Source organism: Leopardus geoffroyi, chromosome A3, assembly GCF_018350155.1.
Source record: "Leopardus geoffroyi isolate Oge1 chromosome A3, O.geoffroyi_Oge1_pat1.0, whole genome shotgun sequence".
Classification (NCBI taxonomy): Eukaryota; Metazoa; Chordata; class Mammalia; order Carnivora; family Felidae; genus Leopardus; species Leopardus geoffroyi.
Window position 1 is genome coordinate 26,681,349 of NC_059336.1, and position 24,298 is coordinate 26,705,646.

Genomic DNA, 24,298 nt, shown 5'->3' on the forward strand with positions numbered 1-24,298 from the left:
AACTTCCCCAGTGCAATGTGATAAATGCCACTTTATTGAACTTTTCCCCTCCGGCAAAGGAGGGTGTGACTTTTTCTGTTACATTCTTACACCATTCTTGTTTTGAACATAGTCCAGAGAAAAATCAGTTTCAACACACCACTTGTGGTTTAAACTGGAGTCTGAAACCATAGAAATCAAGCAAGGCTATGAAATCTTTTACTTGACCTCTGAGGTTCTAAATTAGGAATCCCTCATTAAACAAAAAGGATGTTACCAATTGGTTAACAGGAAGGAAACTCACTGTCAGCCATTAATATACCATTGTTTGGAGAAAACCAACACCAAAGAATTTACACAAGAATCTTTCTTTCTTTCTTTCTTTCTTTCTTTTTTTTTTTTTTTTGCTGAAGTTAAATGTCAGCTCCTTTTTTTCTTTTTTTCTGTCTTCCTTTGCATTTACTGTCAGGATGAAATTATCTGCTGAGGAAGCAACATACAGGAAGACCTAGAAAATCGCTCTGGATGAAGTGACTTCAATTCTGGTTCTGGTCTCTTGACAAGGAGAATGTGAGCTGAGCTTCTGGAAGGAAGGTCAGTCTTTCATAGATCTACTTCCCGGGTTCTGTACTAGGAGCCAATAATGTTCTGACCCACATTCCAGGCACAGCTCTTTTACCTGCACTCTTATCCACACACAGGCTTCATCCTAACAAGCTCCATTCTAATGAACCCTCCACCTAAAGTTAGCTGTGTGGCCCTGCAGGGGCACCCAAGAGGGAGGCAGCAGACAAGGCTGGTAAGGTGTTTTTCAAAACGCAGTTCACAGATCACCTGCATCATTATCACTGGAGTGCTTCTAAAAGTGCAGATTCCTGGGCATCACCTAGACCTACTGAATTACAACTTTGGGAGTGGGGCTCAGGAAACTACATTTTTAACATGCCTCCCCCAACGCACACCCCGACTCTTATGCACAGTGAAGTTTGAGAACCAATGGGATAAAAGCTCCCCCGAAGAGAGGCAGACAGGTGATTTAGAGAAGACCAGACAAAGGTTTAGGGAAGGGTCTGGAGACAGAAGATGAGGGGAGGGGGGGCGAGGGGCAGTGTAAGGGCATGCTCCGGGGTCGCGACAGTCAAGACCTGTGCGCGGTGGGAACAGTTGAAGGTGGAGGTGAGGACAGGGCTCCGGAAAGGATCTGAGACGGGGTTTGGGCTGGGAGGCTGGTCAGAGGTGAGGTCGCATCCGCGAACCGGTCAGGACAGAGGGGAGGGGGAAGGCGGAGAGACCAAAGTCTGGACGTGAGGATGAGGAGCAAGGATGGAAATAATAGGGGGCTCGTCAGAGGGGTCGGGGCTGGGAAGTGAAAATTAGAAAAAAAAGGGGGTCACAGGAGGTGGAGACCAAAGCAGGAATAGGAACCGGCCGAGACGGTAACCGAGACCTTCCCTCCTACCGAGTGCCTCCCCCAAAACTCTGGGCCCTGACAAGCCTGAGTGTGGGGCCAGGGTCGGGGAGAGGGAGTTTGGGAGAGACAAGCCCAGTCAGGGACGTCCCTCAGGACTGAGCTAGGGGTCCCGGAGGTGGCTCGGGCCAGGCATGGGGCGCTGGAAGGTCCTGGGAGCCCCCGGAGGACCCCGCTCCAGCTCTGGCTCCCGGAGTCTCCTTCACTCACCATCGCCGCCGCCATCTTGGATCCACGTGTCGCCGTAATGACGTCAGCGGAAGTGGTGTTTCCCTGGTTACGGAGTTTAACTCCGTGGGGTGCTGCCTGGCTTCAATCTCTCCTGTAGTCGTGTTCAGCAGGGGGGCGAGAAGACTTAACTCCTGATCGGCAGCCTGGTCTGGGCAGGGAGGTCGCTGATTAGGTGACGAAAGGATGGTGTAACTATGGGGGCCATATTAACTCCTGGCAGAGACTGCTCCTCCTCTTCTTCCCCACTGTATTGTGGGTAATGGGGGTGTGCGTAAACGCGCTTGTTCTCTGGACGCCATCTTTACTATTGGCAGGAAGACCCGTTGCCAGGGTTACCTGAGGCCCTGATTTAATGAGTGGGATGGGTACCAGAGCTCCAATAGCAGTCCAACTACGAGAATAATTTGTAATTAAGTATATGATTATTTGCTTGACTATTTTATATCCTCTCTAATAGATTGTGATTCCTATGAGGGTAGGATCTGCTCTTTTATTTAACCTTGTACTACCTTATTCTCATTGGCAAAATAGGTAGGGATTATAATAATAGGCTTATGATGAGGATCTAATGATATAATGTTATATGGTAGGTATTCAATAAACAATTGTCTTTTTACATTTATTTTATAATCCTTCAGGTAGATGGTAGGTGCCCAATACAATACACTACTTATTAAACGATGAAAAGCAGCGTATTTCATGGAGGAAGACATCTTTGAATATGGACTTCACCATGGCCTGGTTAGCTAAGAGTGTGACTGGAGGTAAGTTACTCAATCTTGCTAAGCCTCAATTTCCAATATCTGGAAAGGGGATTCAAAAGAGTCATGGTGTTAAAATTGGGAAAGATCTGAAAGTTCATTTATTCCATGTATTGCTGTAAAGTGGATACAGTACCAGTGTTACCAGAGACTTTTTCAAAAAGTTGTTTAAAAAAAAGAACCATGAGATCATGGACCTGAGCCAAAATCAAGAGTCCAATGCTCAACTGATCGAGCCACCCAAGTACGCTTAGAATGGGGCATCTTATCTACGCTTTCCTTTGCCACCTTGCAGGGGAGGAGTGCATGAAGTCTTCCCAAAGCATTGGTGGCACAAAATTTATTTCATGTTTTTTTTTCTTTCGCTTTTTTATTTAATAGACTTTTTTTTTTTTCCCAACGTTTATTTATTTTTGGGACAGAGAGAGACAGAGCATGAACGGGGGAGGGGCAGAGAGAGAGGGAGACACAGAATCGGAAACAGGCTCCAGGCTCTGAGCCATCAGCCCAGAGCCTGACGCGGGGCTCGAACTCACGGACCGCGAGATCGTGACCTGGCTGAAGTCGGACGCTTAACCGACTGCGCCACCCAGGCGCCCCTTAACAGACTTTTTAAAGAATGTTTATTTATTTTGAGAGAGAGAGAGCGAGAGAGAGAAAGGGAGGGAGGGGGAGAAGCAGAGAAAGAAGGAGAAAGAGAATCCCAAGCAAGCTCTGTGCTGTCAGCATAGAGCCCCCAGTTCGGGGTTTGATCTCACAAACCATGAAAAATCGTGACCTGAGCCGAAATCAATAGTTGGACACTTAACCCACTGAGTCACCCAGGCACCCCAGCAGACTTTATTTTTTAACGTTTATTTACTTTTTATTTATTTATTTATTTATTTATTTATTTATTTATTGAGAGGAAACATGAAAGGGAGAGGATCAGAGAGAGAGAGAGAGAGGGAAAGAGAGAATTCCCAAGCAGGCTCTGTGCTGTCACTGTGGAGCCTGACATGGGGCTCGAACCCGTGAACTGTGAGATCATGATCTGAGCTGAAATCAAGAGTCGGACTCTTAACCGACTGAGTCACCCAGGTGCTCCCAGACTTTATTTTTTAGAGCAGTTGTAAGTTTACAGAAAAATGAGTAGAAAACACAAAATTCTCATATACTCCCTCACCTGGCCTCCAGTTTCCTCTATGATTAACATGTTGCCTTAGTATGCTACCTGTTACAATTGATGAGCCTATTATTATTTTTATTTTCATTAACTTAATTCTGTAATTTGCATTATAATACACTCTGTGCATGCATTGAGTTTTGACAGATAATGATATGTATCCACCATTAAAAGTATCATACAGAATGGTTTCCCTACCCTAAAAATCCCCTATGTTCCTCTTTATTCATCCCTCCTTCTCTGCCAAACCCCTGGCAACCACTGATCTTTTTATTATCTCCGAAGTTTTGCACTTTCCAGAATGGCACAGTTGGACTTCACGGTGTGTAGCCTTTTCAGGTTGGCTTCTTTCACTTAGCTCTGTGCATGTAGGGTTCTTCCGTGTCTTGATGGCTCGTTCCTTTGGATCACCGAACAATATTCCAATATATGGATATACCACAGTTTGTTCATCTCTTCACCTGTAGAAAGGCATCCTAGTCACTTCCAAATTTTGACAATTGTAAATAAAGCTACTGCAAACATTAGCGTGTAGGTTCCTATGTGGACAAAAGTTTTCAACATGCTTGAGTAAATGTCAAGGGACGCAATTACTGGATTGTATGGTAAGAACATGTGTAGTTTTGTAAGAGGCGACCAAATGTTTTCCAAAGTGACTGCACCATCTTGCATCCCCACCAGCAATGAATGAGAGTTCTTGCTGCTCCAAGTTCTTGCCAGCCTTTGGTATTGTCAGTGGTTGGATTTTGGCCATTCTGAGTAATGTGTGGTGATATCTCATTGTTTCAATTTGTACTTCTCTAATGACATATGATATTGAACATCTTCTCGTCTTCTCAGGTGAACATCTTCTTAGGTGGCTTGTTTGCCACCTGCATATCTGTTATTTCTTCTTTAATGTTCATTTATTTTATGTTTGAGAGAGAGCAAGAGCACAAGCCAGGGAGGGGCAGAGAGAGAGAGAGAGGGAGACCCAGAATCCAAAACAGGCTGCAGGCTCTGAGCTGTCAGCACGGAGCTGGATGCAGGATTCGAACTCACAAACTGTGAGATCATGACTTGAGCTGAAGTCGGACACTTAACAGACTGAGCATATCTTCTTTTGTGAGGTGTCTGTTCAGGTCTTTGACCATTTCTTAATTGGGTTGTTTGTTTTCTTATTGTTGGCCTTTAAGGATGCTTTGTGTATTTTGGATACCGGTCTTTTATCAGATATGTGTTTTGCAAATATTTTCTCCCAGATTGGAGCTTGTCTTTTCATTTTCTTAACAGTGTCTTTCTCAGAGCAGAGTTTTTAAATTTAATGGAGTCCAGTGTATCAATATTTTCTTTCATGGGCTGTGCTTCGGTGTTGTATATGTCCCCATGTTTTAATCTGTCTTTCCTGTGACCAGATGGATAAATCACAGTATAGGGCAGTTAAACTGAAAGAGCAGGAGGGTAGGAATTGACCCCTGGTCTTGTCCATGTAGCAATAGGCTCCCTCCTATGGATCACTGAACAGCAATCCAACGCACCACAAATCACGAGTGCAAATTCCTACTGCAGGAGATGAGCTCCGCTTTCAGATACCCAAAAACATATCCCAAAAAAGATAGCAGGAGAGAAATTCAGTTACCGACTAGGTAAGTTGAAACACTGCTAGATGTGCTTTCCACTGCTTATACCCAGTTCCTCTGTGCTACTCGGGGGTACAGAAGCAATTCAGGATAGGGCTCCAGGGGACCCTGGCAGGTGCTGTGAAGTAAATCTTTCAGGGGATGCAATGATATAGAAAGGTGTCATTGGCTCCCCATCTCGCTGTCCACCTCTTCCCGTTGTTCCCCTTCCAACGAAAGCTAATGTCAAGCACTTTCAACTGAGACAACATGCAGGAAGGGCCCATTGATCCTTGTCCTCTCTACTTCCTTCCCACATGTCCCTCCCCTCTACTGAGAACTTCCCACGCAGGGAACCAGATACCTCTCAGCAACCACGATGGCTGCTTGGCCATGGGGAATGCCCCGGCTTCGGACAGCCCTGCAGCCCTAGGGGAGACCCAGACTAACCAGCTCAAGTATCACTGTGGCTTGGCAGGAAAGTCCGGGCTCCAGTCATGAAAAATCATTCCTATCATCTTGGCAAACTCAGCTCTTTGGAGACACAACCCATCCAGCATCCCAGTGCCAATGTGATTAGCAGAATAATGCCCCTCCTCCCTGCCCAAGATGTCCCTGTCTTAATCCCTGGATCCTGTGAAGATGTTGCCTTACATGGCAAAAGGGGCTTTGCTTTGCAGATGTGATTAAAGATCTTGAAAGGGAAAAGTTAGTCTGGATTCTCCAGGTGGGCCCAATGTACTAACAGGTATCCCTACATGCGAAAGAGGGAGGCAGGAGTCGGTCAGGGAAGGAGATGTGAGGACAAGCAGTTTGGAGTGACGAGTGGAAGAAAAGCACGAGTCAGGGAATGTGTCAATTTCTAGAAGTCAGAAAAGACTAGGAAATGAATTCTCCCCTAGAGGCTCCAAAAGGCACGTAGCCCTGCCAAACCCATTTCAGACTCTGACCTCTGGAGCTGTGAGATAATGAATTTGTGTTTTAAGCCACCAAGTTTGTGGTCATTTGTTGCAGAAGCCATAGGAAACTAACATAGCCAGCGACTACTTGGGGGGCAGTTAGAAAAGCTGGAGCATCGGACCCCATTTCTCTTCAGACTACTGGTCTTTGGAAGGGTCCCTGCCCCTTTCTGTCTTGTCATCTAGCAAAAAGGCAAATAGATATTCAGGAACTGGCAGAACAAGACAAGCTGTCAGGAAAGGCTTTAGCATTTGTATCTTTTACTTAAATATTTATTTCATGATTTTTAAAAGTTTCCCGTCCAAACCACAGCTGTAACCGGAACCCAGCTGTCCCAGGCACTAGAAGAAATATCAACTTGGGGTCTCCTGAGGATAGCAGACTGGAGATCGCTAGAGTCAAAACGAGATTGTCCAGTTCAGCCCACCCACCTGACAGATGAGGCGCCGTGGCTGGGACGAGGGTGGGTGTCCGGGAGTGGGAAGCACAAGCAGGCACCAGGCAGATGGCGCTGGAACCACCTCTTGGGCGTCAGCTGGGTACTCGGCCCTGCCCAGGCTCCACCCATCATGGCTGTTGGTACTGGCTCTCCGTGGCCGTGTAGAAGTCTTCCAGCACGCTCTGGATATATTCGAAGGTGGGCCGCTCCTCAGGGCGGTTCTTCCAGCAGCGTGTCATCATGTTGTAGAGTCCCTCGGGGCAGTTCTCGGGTCGAGGCATCCGGTATCCATGCTCCAGTGCCCGGATCACCTCAGGGTTTGACATCCCTGAGAAGGAGCCATGGAGTGAAAAAGGGAGGGACTGGGACAGGGAATCCTGGGGTGGCAGAGACTGTTGCGTCCCCAGGAGCCATCACTTCTTACCTCTCCTGGGAGCAGAGCCCCTCCCACTGGGAAAGCCAGGTACCCCTTCCCCAGCCTCCCCTGCAGGCAGGGCAGGGACATGGCACCCAGTTTTGGCCAATGGGAGCTGAGGGGCATTTTCCCAGGAGACTGAAGGAAAGGTGTTCGTCCCTGATGAGAAAAGAGGCCTTGGAAGATACACCCCTCCGCTTTCCTTCAACACAGACACATGATCCTGCCAGGCTCCTCATCCTGGGGACTAAGAACTCGCCTACTGTTTCCACACTCTTAGTTATTTTGTTACTTCCAGCCTAATGCATCCTAATGGATTCAGGTCCCATAACCGATTGCCTGGTTTTTACTGGTGTACTCTCAAGAAAAAAACAGGCAGCCTGTCTCTATGTCACTCTGTGAGTGGGACCATTTCCTTGTTCAACTGATGTTTATGTGGGGTATCCTTAAAATTTTTTTTTTAATGTTTTATTTATTTTTGACAGAGACAGAGCATGAGCGGGGGAGGGGCAGAGAGAGAGGGAGACACAGAATCCCAAGCAGGCTCTAGGCTCTGAGCTGTCAGCACAGAGCCTGATGCGAGACTCAAACTCATAGACCATGAGATCATGACCTGAGCCAAAGTCGGACGCTCAACCGACTGAGCCACCCAGGCGCCCCAATGTGGGGTATCCCTAAGAACAGTCTTCCACATGTCTATGATCCCCGATTTTATATTACCAGTCTGGAGCACCAAACTCATACATCCAAGTGCTTCTTTGAACATCTTTACTTGGATATTACAAGTCACGTCAAATTTAACAGGGCTAAACCAGAACTCTTGAAGTTCTATCCTTAGACCATCGACCAACATCTACCCAGCTGCTCCACTAAAACCAAGAGGGTTGACCTTGGTTCTTCTCCCTCTCTCTCTCTGTCTCACCTTCCACATCAGCAAGTCACATTTTTCCTTCTTTTGAAATGTAGTATCAACCCATCAACTTGCGTCTGTCTCCACCACCTCTCCCTGTCCCCACTGCTGTGGCTGCTACCTTCTCCCCAGCCCCCAACCCACTCTCCATGCTGAACCAAAGCATCACTTAAAGATGGAAATCAGGGGCGCCTGGGTGGCTCAGTCGGTAAAAGCGGCCGACTTCGGCTCAGGTCATGATCTCGCAGTCCGTGAGTTCGAGCCCCACGTCGGGCTCTGTGCTGACAGCTCAGAGCCTAGAGTCTGTTTCAGATTCTGTGTTTCCCTCTCTCTGACCCTCCCCCGTTCATGCTCTGTCTCTCTCTGTCTCAAAAATAAATAAACGTTAAAAAAAAAATTAAAAAAAAAAAAAGATGGAAATCAGATGATGCTACTTCCCTGCTCCAGACTCTCCAATGGCTCCCGTACACTTAGACTAACATCCACAATCCACACCCTTCACCATGACCATGGGCCCTACCTGATCTGGTCCCTGCCAACCTCATTGTTCACCATCTGCTCTCATTCCTTGTCTCCAGCTACCAGGCTTCCTTGCTTTTCTTCAGGCACACCTCCGGGCCTAAGAGCTAGCAAAGCAATGCCTTCTCCCTGGAATCTTTTCTCTAGATCCTCACTGAGCTGTCTTTCAAGTCACATATGACCTGCTCTGACAGGTGCTGGGTAGCCCCATGTCACCCTCTCTCACAGGTGCCCCATGTCACTCCCTCACACACATCCTGCTTCATATTCTCCTCAGCAGTGATCTCCAGCTGAGATGGAGAGCCTAGGATGACATGCTAGCCTGGATGTGCTCCATGGCTAGGATGTGCTCCTTATGAGCAGAGACCTCGTCTCTCACTGTATCCTCAGTGCCCAACACATAGTAGGTATTTGATCAATAGTGATGGATGAACCAAGTATCTACATCTTTTATTTCTAATCTTTTCAAAAATGTCTTTTTAATTTATTTTCGAGAGAGCGCAAACGGGGGAGGAGCAGAGAGAGAGAGGGCCAGAGGATCTGAAGTGGGCTCTGTGCTGACAGCAACAAGCCTGATGTGGAGTTTGAACTCACGAACCATGAGATCATGACCTGAGCCGAAGTCAGAAGCTCAACCAACTGAGCCACCCAGGTGCCCCCTTTAATATTTTTTAAAAGACATTTAATTTTTTTTTAGTTTTAAAATTAAATTTTTTTTTTTAAGAATCCCAAGCAGACTGCACTCTCAGCACAGAGCCCAGTGCGGGGCTCTAACTCACACACCGCGGACCATGACCTAAACCAAAATCAAGAGTTGGATGCTTAACTGACTGAGTCACCCAGCTGCCCCTATTTCTAATCTTCATAACCACTTCTGCAAGGTTGATGTCATTGCCTATATTTTTAAAAAGTGAGAACACTGGGGTAGAAGAAGCAAAGTGAATTTCTCAAAGTGTAATCGTGGATGGGGCAAGAACATAAAGTCAGGGACCCTTTATATCTACCTTTCCCCTTCTTCCCAGTATTCTGGCTACAGATCCATAAGGACACATCCTGACCAAAAAGGAACAGAAAATGACATTATTTACTGAGTCTTGGGCAATCTACATGTTGGGTATATCTGTACCTACGTGGTCTATTCAGCATAGGGTGCTGCCCATAGACATTGGGGATACATTCATCCATTCAACAAATAGTTATTAAGTATCGACTATGTGCCAAGCACAGAGGTGAGCAGTGCCGATATATTAATGAGGAATATAGACGTGTTTTCTGGCTTCATAGAGCTCAGTGTCTGGTGGGGAAAATTAAAAAAAATTTTTTTTAATATTTATTTTTGAGAGAGAGACAGAGCATGAGCGGGGGAGGGACAGAGGGAGGGATACACAGAATCTGAAACAGGCTCCAGGCTCTGAGCTGTCAGCACAGAGCCTGACACCGGTCTTGAACCCATGAACTGTGAGATCATGATGCTCAAAAATAAACATTAAAAAAAAAAGTGGACGTGTATTTTTTAAAGTGTATTTATTTTGAGAGAGAGAGAAAGTGAGCATGAGCAGGAGAGGGGCAAAGAGAGAGAATCCCAAGCAGGCTCTGCACTGCAGGGCTCGAACTCAAGAACCGTGGATCATAACCTGAGCCAAAATCAAGAGTCGGTTGCTTAACCAACTGAGCCACTCAGGTGCCCCTGAGTCAAATGGCCAGAATCTTGTGACTGCTTGGATGTAGCAAGGCGTGAGAGAAAAGGAAGGACCAAGGAAGCCCCCAGATTTTCAGCCTAAGAAATTGGGTGGATGGTGGTACATTGAACTGAGATGGGGCAGGTGAGGGGAGGATGGGGGCAAGGATCAAGATCTCTGCCTGAATGGACACACTGACAAGTGAAGGGACCCAGGCTGGGCCATGGAAGCAGTCGCAGCTGATGCCCCCTTCCCTACCTGGGTAAGGGATCCGGCCATAGGTGACGATCTCCATCAGCAGAATACCAAAGGACCAGACGTCTGATTTGATGGTAAAAGAGCCAAAGTTGATGGCCTCAGGAGCTGTCCACTTGATGGGGAACTTGGCCCCTGTGGGGTTGGACAGAGCAGAGTCAGCGAGAGTCTGGGAGCAGTCAGGGCTGGGTGTGTGCTAGGGAACAGGACAGGGGCACACCCTTCAGTCCCGCCTCCGCGGAAGCAAGGGGTATCTATCCTCAGGACAGATACCTAGAGTGGAGAGGAACAGGCAGAGGGGTGTGGGGTGTGGCGGGGGAGCTGACACTCTGGGCCCCCTCGTTGATTCAGCTGATACTGCAGTGAACCACAGCCCCTGAAGAGTAGGGTCCTCAAGGCCTCGTATAAATGGAATCCTACAATATGCCATCCTGGTGTCTGGCTTCTTTCACTTAACATGATGTTTTGAAAGTGTATCCACGGTTAGCATGTATCAGTACTTCGTTCCTTTTTTGTGGCTGAACAATATTCTGTTGTTGCTTCCACTTTCTGGCTGTTGTGAATAATGTTGCTATTCATATGCGAGTTTGCCTGTTTCTGAATTGTATATAAATGGAGCCATCCTGCAACGACTTTTGCATGTAGCACTGGTTTGGAATTTTCCATTGCTGCATAACATTATATTACATGAATGTACCACAACTTATATATCCATTCTACTACTTATGGACATTTGGATTTTTCCCAGTTTTCATCTATTACCCACAAAGTTGCCCTCCCCTTAAATCCAACATGCACTTGGCTAGCGCAACCTAAAATTGATCAGAGCCACTGGGTGAGACTACAGGCCTGGAGACTCTATCCAGAAGGACTCCATCAAGCTTAATGACAAGAGCTGGTGCCAGGACAGACACATGTCTCAACTCTCAGCACTCACAGCCCACCCAAGTGGGCCCCATGGTCCCTGGGCGGCGCTCCCTACCTTCCCGGGCCGTGTATTCATTGTCCTCAATGACACGCGCCAGGCCAAAGTCGGCAATCTTGCACACCAGGGACGCAGAGACCAGGATGTTGGCGGCTCGGAGATCTCGGTGAATGTAGTTCCTCTTCTCGATGAAGGCCATGCCTTCTGCAATCTCCACCCAAAACAGAGACACCTTCATCCTCACAAGTGGCCCAGCCCAAGGTGGGTCCCACCCAAAAACGCAAGGGGAGCGTCCAAGTTTGAGAAAACGGGGAAGTGTGTGCACGCAGCTCCCCCTTTCTTATGGAAGGGTCCTGAGCTCAGGTTGGCATTTCTCTACCTTCATGTCCAGGCTGGGGGGAATCTCAGGGCCTGGTTCTCTTTGGGGGTTTTTCTCTAGGGTTCCCAAACCCCCAGAGACTACTTAGAGGAAAAAGCAATGGCATTATTTTCCCAGGAGCCTCCCCCGCCCACACACACACCAGGATACTGTGAGGTACGTTCGTCCACCTAGGCTAATGTCATACTCTGCTGTATATCTCTTGTACCTTCTTCATTCTCAAGCTTGGGTGGGGAAAATTCATTTATTCATTCAACAAAAATCTACTGAGTGTCTCCCGGGTGCCAGACCTATTACTTGAGCGGGTGCTGAGGCAGGCAACGCCCCTGCAGGTGGCGGTAAGTGCCACAAAGGATAAAGCAGAGTAGCGGGACATGAAGCGTAGAGGGCTGTTTTGGATTGGGTGGCCAAGGAAGGCTGCTTTGAGGAGGTGAAGTTTTGGCAAAGATCCAAGTGGTGGTACTAAGTGTGTGAAATAAGAGTATTCCTGGCAGCAAGAACATCACATGCAAAGGCCCAGACGTAGGAATGAGTTTGGGTGTTCATGGAACAGGGGGCTGAGCAGAAGTTGCCACCTGGAGTTGAAGTTGAGAGGGAGGCAGCTGATTGTGAAGAACCTTCTAGGTTTGAAGAGGGGTTGGTCTGTCTTCTGAGTGCAATGGGAGGATGGTAGAAAGACTGGAACAGGAGTGTGACATGGCCTGATACACATTTTAATGCCATTATGGCTGCTGAATGAATAACAGACTATATGGAAGATTCTTTTTTTTTTTTTTTTAAGTTAAAAAAATCTTTTTTAAGTAATCTCTACATGGGGCTTGAACTCATGACACCGAGATCGAGAGTTGCATGCGTTTCCAACTGAGCCAGCCAGGTGCCCCTGTATGGAGGATTCTTATTCACAAAGAATGGGTCCCTGGAAGCCTCTGACAGAAAGATGTGGGATTTTTTTCCTCAGAGACATTTTTCACTTACAAGGGTTTGTGCGTTTAACTCTCATAAAGAGGTTTAGAATGAGCTCCCAGACACCCAGGAAACAGTACTTACAGTTTACAAATTGGGCTTTGAGCTCCTTGGGCCAGGTCTCATTCTAATACGTTTATATGTTTTATAGAGGGGGGACACTTTCCAGATCATACAACCAGGAAACTTTTGAATGCCGGATTCAAACCAGCCTGTGGATTTCCAATACCTGTGCCCCACGTTGCCTCTAATTACTGCAGAACTGTAAGATTGTTTTGGAGGATTGCAGCTGGGTGCAATCTGGTGAGATTTTGGGGGTGGGATAGGGGAGCATGGCAAGACAGACCAAACCAAAACACAAGCCTACTCAAGGTCAGAGGCAAGTGGGGGGGCACACTTTTGGGAAGTGGCCAGCAGGGGGCACCCATGGCTACTGGAACTGAGGTGTGAGGCTTCAAGCTTTCCAGCAAAAACTTGTGACTGTGCTTTTGTTGGGAATCGCAGGCTAGGGGTGAGATGAGACAAGGTCTTGCCGGGGCGGGGCGGGACATTTATCAGGAGTCCTTAGACGACAGAAGAGTTAACAAGGGTTATTATGTTAATGGAAAACATTGTCGTTTATTCATTTATCGGAAGATGATACTTGAGCTGAAATCGCATTTACTCTGTGCTTTGGGGGGAGGCACGATTGCTATCAGCCATATTTCCCAGGCAAGAAAGGTTAATCCTAGAGAAATAAGTAACTGGTCCAAGTGGAGACCAGGATTGGAACCCCAAAAGCCCAGCTCAGCATCTGTGCACTAATCCATTACTCTACCTGGATTTGTGGCCTTAGATTTGAAAGAACAGGCACTCATGCTACCAGTTACCATTTTTTAGTGCCCACAGGCAGACATTCACGTTATTGATTTTCACATATGCTCAGTGGGGCAGGTGGGATTCACCCAATTTGGGAGATAGTAGAGGTTAATGCCTCAGTGACTCCGGAGTTGGACCAGCTCAGCCTGAGCCCCACAGCTCTGTGATCTCAAGCAAGCTACTTCACTCCTCTGTGCCTTCCTTTTCTTCTCTGTAAAAGGAGGGCAACAATAGAACCTGCTTCTGAGGGGTCATGTGAGGATTAATCCTCCATGCCTGCATCAAGGGTTTACAACAGTGTCTGGCACGTAAGTATCCACTTTCACAGTGGCTATTCATGCTCCCTGTTGAGGAAAGTGGCATTCAGAGACGTTAAGCAGCTTGCTCAAAGCTACACAGGCAGAACTAGGATCAATACCAAAACTCTGTGTGACTCCTCCGCCCATGTACCTACACAGCGTTGCTTCTCAAGGGTTTGTCACCTGAATGAGTAATGAAGAGGTTCCCTGGGCTCAGGGGTGGTCTAAGAACTAGGAGTTGCTGAGGGGGTGAGATTTCATAAGCACCAAGCAGGCTGCGTTGATGTTGAGCATTAAAACTTGGGTTTACTTCTGAGAGTTATTGGGGAACCCACAGAATTAGGGCTGGAAGGGTCTGTAGGGCTGTTCCAGCTCCGGGCTCTTCAAACCGAATCCTACTGATACCTCAAGGTCGTCTTGTGGGTGATGGGACAAAGCAAAGGGCACCCTCTTCAATCAGAGCCGCTCTGTTTTAAAATATTTGGCTCCTGGGACACCTGGGTGGCTCAGTCGGTCGAGCATCTGACTTTGCCTCAGGTCGTGAGTTTGAGCCTCACATCAGGCTCTGTGCTGACAGCTCAGAGCCTGGAGCCTGCTTCAGATTCTGTGTCTCCCTCTTTCTCTGCCCCACCCCCATTCATGCTCTGTCTCTTTCTCTCTCTCTCTCTCAAAAATAAATAAAAACGTTTTTAAAAAATTAAACAAAATATTCAGCTGCTATATAAGATTTCATTTGATCAACAGAATTATGGCTTAAAAAAGGGCTTTTGAACTTGAAAAGTACAGATGTGGTCTAATTCCCTCATTTGACAAATGAAGACACTCAGGTTCACGGTAGATCTGAGGCCCAGACGGCCAGTTGGTGACAGGGCTAGGGCATCTTCTACTGCACAATCTGCCTCTCTAGGACTGGAGGTGAAGACCAGGTCCCCAGGTTGCCTCCTTCCTATCCCCAGACCCTCTGCCCTGGACATACAAAGGCCAGGAACCTCTTTTGCTCCCTTGGTTTCTGTTTTCCCATCTGCAAAACAGGGAGAGTGGCTTCTGCCCAGCCTGACTCTCCCCCAGCAAGATTACTTGCCAGTCTGATGGTTATAATTTAGTTACAGGCCAGACTATTGTTTGCCTAGGGACAGGGACCATTACAGTGAAAATAAATATCAGGCCTTGATTTCCATGTGCCTCTGGCATTCCAGGCTCCAAAACTTAAAGCCTTTTTTGGGGGTGCCTGGGTAGCTCAGTCGGTTAAGTGTCTGACTTCAGCTCAGGTCACAGTCTCGATGTTCGTGAGTTTAAGCCCTGCATCGAGCTCTGTGCTGACAGCTCAGAGCCTGAATCCTGCCTCAGATTCTGTGTCTCCCTCTCTCTCTGCCCCTCCCCAACTCATGCTCTGTCTGTCTGACTCTCTCTCTCTCTTTTAATTTTTTTTTTTTAATTTTTTTTTTCAACGTTTGTTTATTTTTGGGACAGAGAGAGACAGAGCATGAACGGGGGAGGGGCAGAGAGAGAGGGAGACACAGAATCGGAAACAGGCTCCAGGCTCTGAGCCATCAGCCCAGAGCCCGACGCGGGGCTCGAACTCACGGACCGCGAGATCGTGACCTGGCTGAAGTCGGACGCTTAACCGACTGCGCCACCCAGGCGCCCCTGACTCTCTCTCTCAAAAATAAACATTAGAAAAAAATTTAAGGCCTCTTTTTTTATATACCTCTGGACATCCCCTCCCCCCACCATTGGGATTTTCATACTCAAATGAGTTCTGCCTTAAAGATCTCCAGAAGACACAGCCCTAGGCCCTAGGCACGTCTCACTTAACACCCTCCAGGCTGCAAACCACACCCCCTTTATCTTTGCCAGTCCCAGGTACCAACTGACCAGGCCCAGCTCTTTTGTTTTTCCCCCATGGGCTTTGGCACAGGCTGTTTCTTCTATCTAGAATACCCTTCTCTCTCCATTTCAGCTGCCTAATTTCCACTCACCCTTAAGGATTCAGCCTAGAAGCCTCTTCCTCTGGGAAGACCTCTTGGGTTGCTCCTGGACCATGATAAATGCTCTAGCCATGTACTCCCACAGCATCCCTTTCCTCCCGGTTTCCCACAGAGAGGAGAGGATGACAGAGGACAGAAGTGAAAAGCACTCAGGCCACGGGTAAGAAGAGCTGCAAAGAGTAAAGGGAAGATGAGAAAGAAATTGGGATTTTAAGAGTGCTTCTGTGGTTTGTGTACATTATTTGTTTTGCTGGATACTGCTTTCTTTTGACGCTGAGCCAGGATCACTTGGGTAATGGCTCTTTCAGAGATCCAGTTGTTTAATGTCTCTAAACTCCGGGAGGAGAGAAATACTCTCCATTTCATTCACTGCCATATCCCCCCAAATCAACACAGTGATTTAGGCAAACTACTTAACCTCACTGGGCCTCAGTTTCCTCTCTATGCCTTAATTTCCTATTCTGTAAAATGGGATAACAATTACCTATCTGTGGCCAGACTGCTACACTGGTGGCCCCCAGTGGACTGTGTCTCTTGGGACTCATGCCCTTGTGCAGTCCCCTCCCACACTGACTCTGGACTGGGCTGTGGGCCATACTTTGGCCAATGGAACAGTAGCAAGCATGATAGGAGGAGAGGATTCATAAGGCCTTGCACACAGAGCTAGACCTGTTGGAAGGAATACTCCCTCTTGGAACCGAGCCACCATGCTGTAAAGAAGCTCTGACTGGACTATCAAGTGACGAAGGTCCACAGGAGAGAGACCCCGGAGGATGAGCCACCATGTTGGCCATTCTAGCCCCAGGCAAGTTCTCAGCAGAATGCATCCACATGAGTGACCTCAGTTTCACCATGTGGAACAGAAGAACCACCCAGCCAACCCCAGTCAACCCACAGAATCACAAGAAATAATACATTGCTGTTAATCCAAGCTACTAAGCTTTGGAGTAGTCTGTTCCATAAGAACAGATCATAGAAATCCCACTCTCTAAGGTTCATGTGAGGACTGGATGAACCAGTACCTACAAGACACATAAAAAGTATACAGTTGGGGCGCCTGGGTGGCTCAGTCGGTTGAGCGTCTGACTTCGGCTTAGGTCACGATCTCACAGTTTGTGGTTTCCAGCCCCCATCAGGCTCTGTGCTGACCGCTTGCTCAGAGCCTGGAGCCTGCTTCAGATTCTGCGTCTCCTTCTCTCTCTGCCCCTCCCCCGCTCACACTTTGTCTCACTCTGTTTCTCAAAAATAAATAAATGTAAAAAAACCCTTTTTTTTAAAGTATACAGTTGACCCTTGAACAACACAGGGTCAGGGGCACCAACCCCCACACAGTCAGAAATCCACATATAACTTCTGACTCCCCCCAAAACCTAACTACTAATAGCCTACTATTGACAGGAAGCCTTACCGATAACATAAACAATTGGTTAATACGTGTTTTGTATGTTATGTGTATCATATCCTGTGTTCTTACAATAAAACAAGCCTGAGAAGAGAAATGGTATTAAGGAAATCGTAAGAAAGAGAACATACATTTACGGTACTGTACTCTATAGAAAAGAATCCGCGGGGCGCCTGGGTGGCTCAGTCGTTAAGCATCCGGCTCTTAGTTTCGGCTCAGGTCATGATCTCGGGGTTGGTGAGCTCAAGCCCCGTGTCAGGCTCTGGGCTGACAGCTCGGAGCCTGGAGGCTGCTTTCGGATTCTGTGTCTCCTTCTCTCTCTACCCCTCCCCCACTCGTGCTCTGTCTCTCTCTATCAAAAATAAATAAATGTAAAGAAAAAGTTAAAAAAAAAAAAAAGAACCCACTTATTTTTTTTTTAATTTTTTTTTCAATGTTTATTTATTTTTGGGACAGAGAGAGACAGAGCATGAACGGGGGAGGGGCAGAGAGAGAGGGAGACACAGAATCGGAAACAGGCTCCAGGCTCTGAGCCATCAGCCCAGAGCCCGACGCGGGGCTCGAACTCACGGAGCGCGAGATCGTGACCTGGCTGAAGTCGGACGCTTGACCGACTGCGCCACCCAGGCGCCCAAAAAGAACCCACTTATAAGCGGACCTGCCACAGTTCACTCGCGTTGTTGGGAGGGTCAGCTGGACTGTTGTTCAGAGCGCTCAGTACATGTTAGCTATGATTGCGTGCTATTATTACAGCACGTGTCCAATAAGAACGTGTTACATAAATCATTGAATTCCTGTCCCCTCCCCCCACTTCCCCATCGGACTCTCACCTGCGCTGAGAAGTCGATGAGCTTTGGCAATGGCTGCTTGCTGCCCTCTACGCTTTTCAGGAAGTCCAGCAGGCTTCCTGTTGGGAGGGGAAGCCACAGGACTGCGGTCACTGTTTTGGTGAATGGTTAAAGTTGTTCGTTGTGATAGACTTCAATAAAAAACATTTACTTGCCACTCCTTGTGTTTGAGACATACAGTTTGAGTGTTTTTAAAGATGACTTTGTGATTCCTAGACCGGGGGGCAATCACTATTTCTTTTGACGGAGAGAGAGCTTTCTGAGCCTGGTGGACCGGGGCCATGGCTTTAGGGCGCCGGCATAACTGTGTATTTAGAAAATGAAAAGCGTTTTCAGGTTTCCAGATTGCACTAAATGAGGTTGCATGACGTGCTGCTGTTTATCGAAAAATGGGCAGGGATTGAAAATGGTTGTGGAGTGGTGGCCTAAAAAAACTCCCTGAGAAATCACGCGTCGGCCGGGTGCAGGCAGCTCGGAACGAGTGCTTGGCCAACTCTTTTCCAGAGCATGGTCCACACAGGAGGGATGGCTGGTGAGGCAGGGAGCCGCCCCCAGCCTCGAAGGCTTAAGCCTCTTCTAGCATTACCCAGCGGGGCTCTGGCCATACTGCCCTCTCCTGTAGCTCCGTGAGCTCCCCGTCTTCTGGCATCCCCTTACCATGATTTTACCCCATGAACCAGGAGGGCTGGGCCACTCACTGCCAATGGAGGCCCAAGTACTCAAGTTCAAGAAGAGCTTCTGGCCAGACCAGGGGCATCTTGAGGGCAAGAGCCATGTCAGAGTCACCTCTGAGTCCGTAATCGACTAGTATGAGCCACGGCCTGCATCCCCAGCCCCCAGAGGGCAGCACCTTTGGCCATGAACTCTGTGATGATGTAGATGGGCTCCTTGGTGACCACTGCATACAGTTTCACCAGCTTATCATGCCGCAGAGTCTTCATCAGGTTGGCCTCTGCCAGGAAGGCATCCACGGACATGCTCCCTGGCTTCATCATCTTCACGGCCACCTTGGTGTGCTTGTTGTAGGTGGCTGGAGCAGGAGAGGGAACAGGAAAGGTGGTCAGAACCCACTGCTCTTTCCCCACAGCTCTGGGAGGCCCTGCTGCAGGCCTGCCTCCTCCAGAAAGCCTTCCCTGCTTATCTCAGTCCTCAGAAAGGGAAAGGCTTTGGCCTCAGAAAGATGCAACTTGAAGGCTAGTTCACCACTTCCTGGCCGTGTGCCCTTGGGTAAGTCACTTGACCTCTCTGAGCTGTGGTTTCCTCATCTGCCAAGTGGAAAGGATCAGTACTGCCTTTGAAGGGCTGTTGTCAGGATTCAAGAGTCGCCTCAAAACAACGCTCAGTTATTACTTGCACATGCATGTGCACACACACACATATCACTTTTGCTTTGACACATAATCATACATACACACTATCTTTGCTTAAAATATTTTAATCTGAACACTGCTCTCAAAATAAACACCAGCCATATCACGGTCCACAAGGCCCTGCATGATTTGGCCTTGCCCGCTTTGCCCACCTCCTCATCCACCAAACTCCCCCTTCCTTTTTGTGCACCAATCAGCCTGCCTATCAATCAGTCTCTCAAGCACCCAACTCCCCCTCCCACCACAGGGACCCAACCCACCACACCCCTGCTTCATCTTGTTGACCTTGTAAATCTCATAATTACTTGTGTTTCCATTTTTGCCTTGGCTGCCAGGAAGCTCGAATCCAGATCTGAGGTCTTCCTGTGGTGAGAGTCTAAGGCCTTACATAATATTTTTGGTTTTCTAACCTTATCACCCAGATCCATTTTACATTCTTCTCTATACTTTCTCTGCCACATTCTCTTATTCAATACCTGGCACACAACAGGGTCTTAGTAAATGTATTTGAAATACATGAAATTTAAACTTATTTTTTCTGGCTGAATTGTTTGCATCTCTGTAAGTCACCTTCGCTCCCATTTGGAACATGGTGGAGTGCACCGGGCACTGGCCAGGCATCTACCCCACATCCTGCAGAGAAGGCACTGCTGTTCTCAAGTTATTAGGGGCAGGACAGCCTGCCTTTTGGGTGCCCCACGATGCCTTCGCATGGCGCTGGGCACATGACGAGCGCTCAGGGCAGCTTGTTCATCAGTTGGCAACATTGAACTTACCTGAAAATCGCCAGACTACATTTCCCCACTTTTTCATCATCCTAGGAGGCCTCTGGTTATCTCCACCCCAGGCTGGTGGACTGTTCCAGCTCCACACAAGGAAGCAGATTCCTCATCCAGGACTCCTCCTTCCCAGAAGGAAGACCTGGACCCCAACAAGCCTGGCCTCCAAGGCAAATCAGTGTTTGCATAGCAGGACAATGTGGTTGCTATCAAAGGAATTACTCCTTTATGGTTATTATTCAAATCTCCCCTTACACCCGGTGGCATCCCCACTTTGCCTCAGTCCGTTCCTGGAAGCAAAGACCTCCTTGTCTTTCTGCCCTCCCTCCACCCTCTGGCCCTGGATCCTTACCCATCCAGACTTCCCCAAACTGCCCGGCTCCAAGTTTCTTCTCTAGCTTGAGTAATTCCCGTGGGATCTCCCAGGCATCTTTCTCCCATGGCTTCTGGGGCTTGGAGGACACGCAGGGCACTATCAGCTTCTGGCAGAGTCCATCACTCCCCTCTGGAACAGAGCCCTTGGTTAGTGGAGGGCAGGCAGCTAGAGGCTTCCCCTTGGAGGCCTCCCTGCCTTGTCCTCTGCCTGTGGCTGCTACCATCGGGGACATTCCCAAGATGCCACCTTGACCCTCCTGCTCAACAAGCCTTGACTTCAGGAGAATCAAAGCAACTATTTGTCAGGGCGCCTGGGTGGCTCTGTCGGTTAGGCGTCCGACTTCGGCTCAGGTCATCATCTCGTGGTTTATAAGTTGGAGCCGCGGGTCGGGCTCTGTGCGGACAGCTCGGAGCCTGGAGCCTGCTTCGGATTCGGTGTCTTCCTCTCTCTCTCTGCCCCTTCCCCACTCACGTTCTGTCTCTCTCTCTCTCTGTCTCTGTCTCTCTCTCTCTCAAAACTAAACATTAAAAAAAACCCTCACAGCAACTATTTGTCTGGGGAGGGTCAGGAAGAGCTCGGCAGGCCTTAGAGGCTACAGGGCACCCTTCACTAGGATTCTTGAGGGATGAGTCCACGCTGGTTGGGACGCAGCCCTGGGCAGGACTCACGCTTGTAGTGAGCCACCAGCTCCTGCAGGGTGTTGAAGGTGCTCCGTGGGGAGATGTAGAAGCCCCCGCTGTCCAGGGTCCGGATCTTGTAATGTTTCACCGTGTCCCCGTGCTGGGGGTCGTAGTCTCGCACTGACAAAGAGTAGCTTCCTGCATTGGCCAGAGAGAAATCCTTCAGGAGTGGGGTCTCAGCCTTGCCACCTCGTGTTAGCACTCTGACACCCCCTCCCGACACCCCTGTAAGGCCACTGCTGACACTGTGTGGGCACCTGGGCAGTGGAGTCGAGTTAAGAGTGGGCTGTGGAGTCAGGCCGTCTGGGTTCTTGTCCAGCCTCCTCCATGTCCAGCGGACAGACTCTGAACAAGAGCTATGTCACCGCCGTGTGCCTCGGCTTCCTCATCTGTGAGATGGGATTGGTCACCATCACTCCCCCTACTTTATCACATTGCCTGAGGATTAAAAGATGTAATGCTGGGGCGCCTGGGTGGCTCAGTCGGTTAAGCGTCCGACTTCAGCTCAGGTCATGATCTCACGGTTCGTGGGTTCAGGCCCCGTGTCGGGCGTTGTGCTGACAGCTCAGAGCCTGGAGCCTGCTTTGGAGTCTGTGTCTCCCTCTCTCTCTGCCCCTCCCCGGCTTGTTCTCTCTCTCTCTCTCTCTCTCTCTCTCATAAATAAATAAATAAATAAATAAATAAATAAATAAATAAAAGAAGTAATGCAATGTAGCACTCAAGATGTGAACACTCAGTAAATGTTGGCTCTCATCTATCTATCTATCATCTATATCTATCTATCATCTATCACAAAAGCCAAGACACCACATCGGATTGGTAAATACGTTACTCAGAAACAAACAAAAAATTAGCAACAACAAAATGCAGTCTGATTATTGAAATGTAAACATGAAATATTGTGGTAGGCTGAGCAGCAGCCCCCCAAGATGTCCCTGTCCTAATGGCTGGAACCTATGACTTTCTTAGCTTACGTAGTAAAGGGGCTTGGAGGATGTGGTTCCATTAGGATCTGGAGATGGGACATTATTTTGGATTGTCCAGGTGGGCCCGATGGAAGCACGAGGGTCCTTATAAGAGGAGGTGGGAAGGTTGAAGTCAATGGTATGACATGCGAAGATGGAAACACAAAGTTGGAGAGAAGTGAGAAAGGGGCCATGAGCCAAGGAATGCCAGTGGCCTCTAGAAGCTGACAACGGCAAGGAATCAGATTATTTCCTGAGGTCTCTAGAAGGAACCAGCCCTGCGGACACCGGGACTTGAGGCCAGCGAGACTGATTTCAGACTTCTGAGCTCTAGAACTGTAAGATAATAAGTTTATCTTGTTTTGAGCCACAGAGTTTGTGGTAATTTGTGACCGCAAGAATAGAACCTAATGTGCATGACATCGCGTAGACCAGAAACACCCAAGTCTTTCAGTCCATGACCATACTTCTGCCATTTGCAAGCTGTGTGTCCTTGGGCACGCTATTAGCCTCTCTGTCTCTCAGTTTGCTCCACCACAATGGAGTCCATTGCTCCACTGTGTCTCAGGATCTTGCAGGGGTTTAAATTGTTGCATGAATAACAAGTGACCATATATGCCAGCCACTGTCCTAAGAACTTTGTCCAAATAAACTATGAATAAATATGAATAATAGCCTCTACAATGAATTGTAATTATATGAATATAATGAATTACATAACTTATTATAATGAATGAATAACCCCACATGGTACAGGTTTTATAGCACCATCATTTTACAGGCAAGGAGACTGAGGTCCAGGCAGGTGCACTAACTCACTTGCAGCCATGCAGCTGGTAAGCCGCAGAGCCAGGATTCAAACCCAGGCCGCTGGCTCCCCACCCCACTCATTGCCACTCTGCCCAGCCAAGGTGAGGCTGGCTTGGCTGATGCTAGATGGGGTGAGGCAGAATCCAAGAAACAGCAGGACGGGATTCAGGGCACTCATGCTGCCACTTTTATTAAATTGGCTAAATTGGTCCCTACGGCCCTACCTCTGGAGAGCTGTGAGAGGGAACCAGGTTCACCCTTCTGGCCTGCAGGTCTGGGTTGTTTCTTTGGCTTCTCAGCCTCTATCTGCAGAATGGACCAGCTCAACCAATCCCCCAGCTGCCCTGGGAGCAGTTGGAGAGGAGAAGCTGGGGGTTGTATACAGCTTTGCCTTTTTGTCCTATTTCTCTTGTCCCTGGGCTTGAAGGGGGCTTGTTGGGTAGGAGAAAATTAAGCCTAAATATTCACTGGTCTGAAACACTGATTGTGAGTGGCGTTATCCTGCCATGTTCAGGCTTGGCCAATTCAGACATCCAGCTCTAGAGTAGAGGACCACACAGACGCCTTTGTTGGATGTCCCCAAAACTGCTTAGGGTACTGTGGGGTCACACTTTGTACAATTTACTTGACTAATCTGAACCAAGCAGCTTCGAGTCTAAACATATTAGTAAATACGCTTCCATGTATGAAATCTGACCTCACGAGACTCCTTATTTCTATTCCTTCCTTTGGGAAAGTTAGCCTCAACTGATGCCAGTTTGAGTGATGTGATGTTTTTGGGTACTGTTCTAGCTTCCCGTGCAACGGCCCTGCAGAAAACCAACCTCACCACGCAGGAACTTCAGGAAGCAGGTCGCCAACATCAAAACTTCCAAAAAGCATCAAAAGAAACAGTTAAAGCAGTCTCAGAGGAGCCTGGCCTGGGGCTCTTCCTGCAGGCTGGTCTACCCCTTCCTTATGGAAGGAGGGGCAATCAGCTTTGTGGACAAGATACACTGCGATGGGTATTTTAAGTAATACAAGCTTGTAAAGATCAAGCTTCACTAGAATATTTTTATTAAGGGTCCACAAGCACTGGGGCTTACTTCTAGGGACCCAACCAGGAACTACAGAAGCTAAGAAGACCCAAACCAGGCTCGAGCAAAGGGCAGGAGAAAATTTGGCAGTCTGGTGGGCTGGGTGAGTTACTCAGCAGAATTGCATTTGCAGAGGGAGAGTGGAGGCCAGTCATGCCTGGGGTACCCCTGCAGGGCGGGCAGGGTGGGGAGGGCTGTGTT

General features: G+C 48.2%; 2 protein-coding genes and 1 long non-coding RNA gene across 4 annotated transcripts in view; 1 reads left to right on the forward strand and 2 right to left on the reverse strand.

Annotated features, from left to right (window-relative positions):
• The window catches only part of TM9SF4 (transmembrane 9 superfamily member 4), a 53,186-nt gene extending 51,288 nt beyond the window's left edge, over positions 1 to 1,898 (reverse strand). The window contains exon 1 of one of the 2 annotated variants that reach the window (XM_045444925.1): positions 1,658 to 1,898. In XM_045444925.1, coding sequence (XP_045300881.1) covers positions 1,658 to 1,672 — 15 coding nt within the window. In that variant the 5' untranslated portion in view covers positions 1,673 to 1,898. Of the gene's footprint in view, positions 1 to 301; positions 321 to 1,657 lie in introns of those variants that run through there. The other variant, XM_045444927.1, reaches the window with a different exon arrangement.
• A 50-nt stretch (positions 1,899 to 1,948) lies between these two features.
• Positions 1,949 to 24,293, forward strand: LOC123580324. The gene is made up of 3 exons (XR_006703249.1): positions 1,949 to 2,084; positions 2,317 to 2,442; positions 23,814 to 24,293. It is a non-coding gene; the product is annotated as an uncharacterized LOC123580324 (long non-coding RNA).
• Positions 6,406 to 24,298, reverse strand: part of HCK (HCK proto-oncogene, Src family tyrosine kinase) — a 40,809-nt gene continuing 22,916 nt past the window's right edge. Inside the window, exons 7-13 of the mRNA XM_045444929.1 lie at positions 21,235 to 21,384; positions 20,543 to 20,695; positions 18,892 to 19,071; positions 18,024 to 18,100; positions 11,362 to 11,515; positions 10,383 to 10,514; positions 6,406 to 6,929 (exon numbers count right to left, since the gene is read on the reverse strand). Coding sequence (XP_045300885.1) covers positions 6,730 to 6,929; positions 10,383 to 10,514; positions 11,362 to 11,515; positions 18,024 to 18,100; positions 18,892 to 19,071; positions 20,543 to 20,695; positions 21,235 to 21,384 — 1,046 coding nt within the window. The 3' untranslated portion in view covers positions 6,406 to 6,729. The remainder of the gene's footprint in view (positions 6,930 to 10,382; positions 10,515 to 11,361; positions 11,516 to 18,023; positions 18,101 to 18,891; positions 19,072 to 20,542; positions 20,696 to 21,234; positions 21,385 to 24,298) is intronic.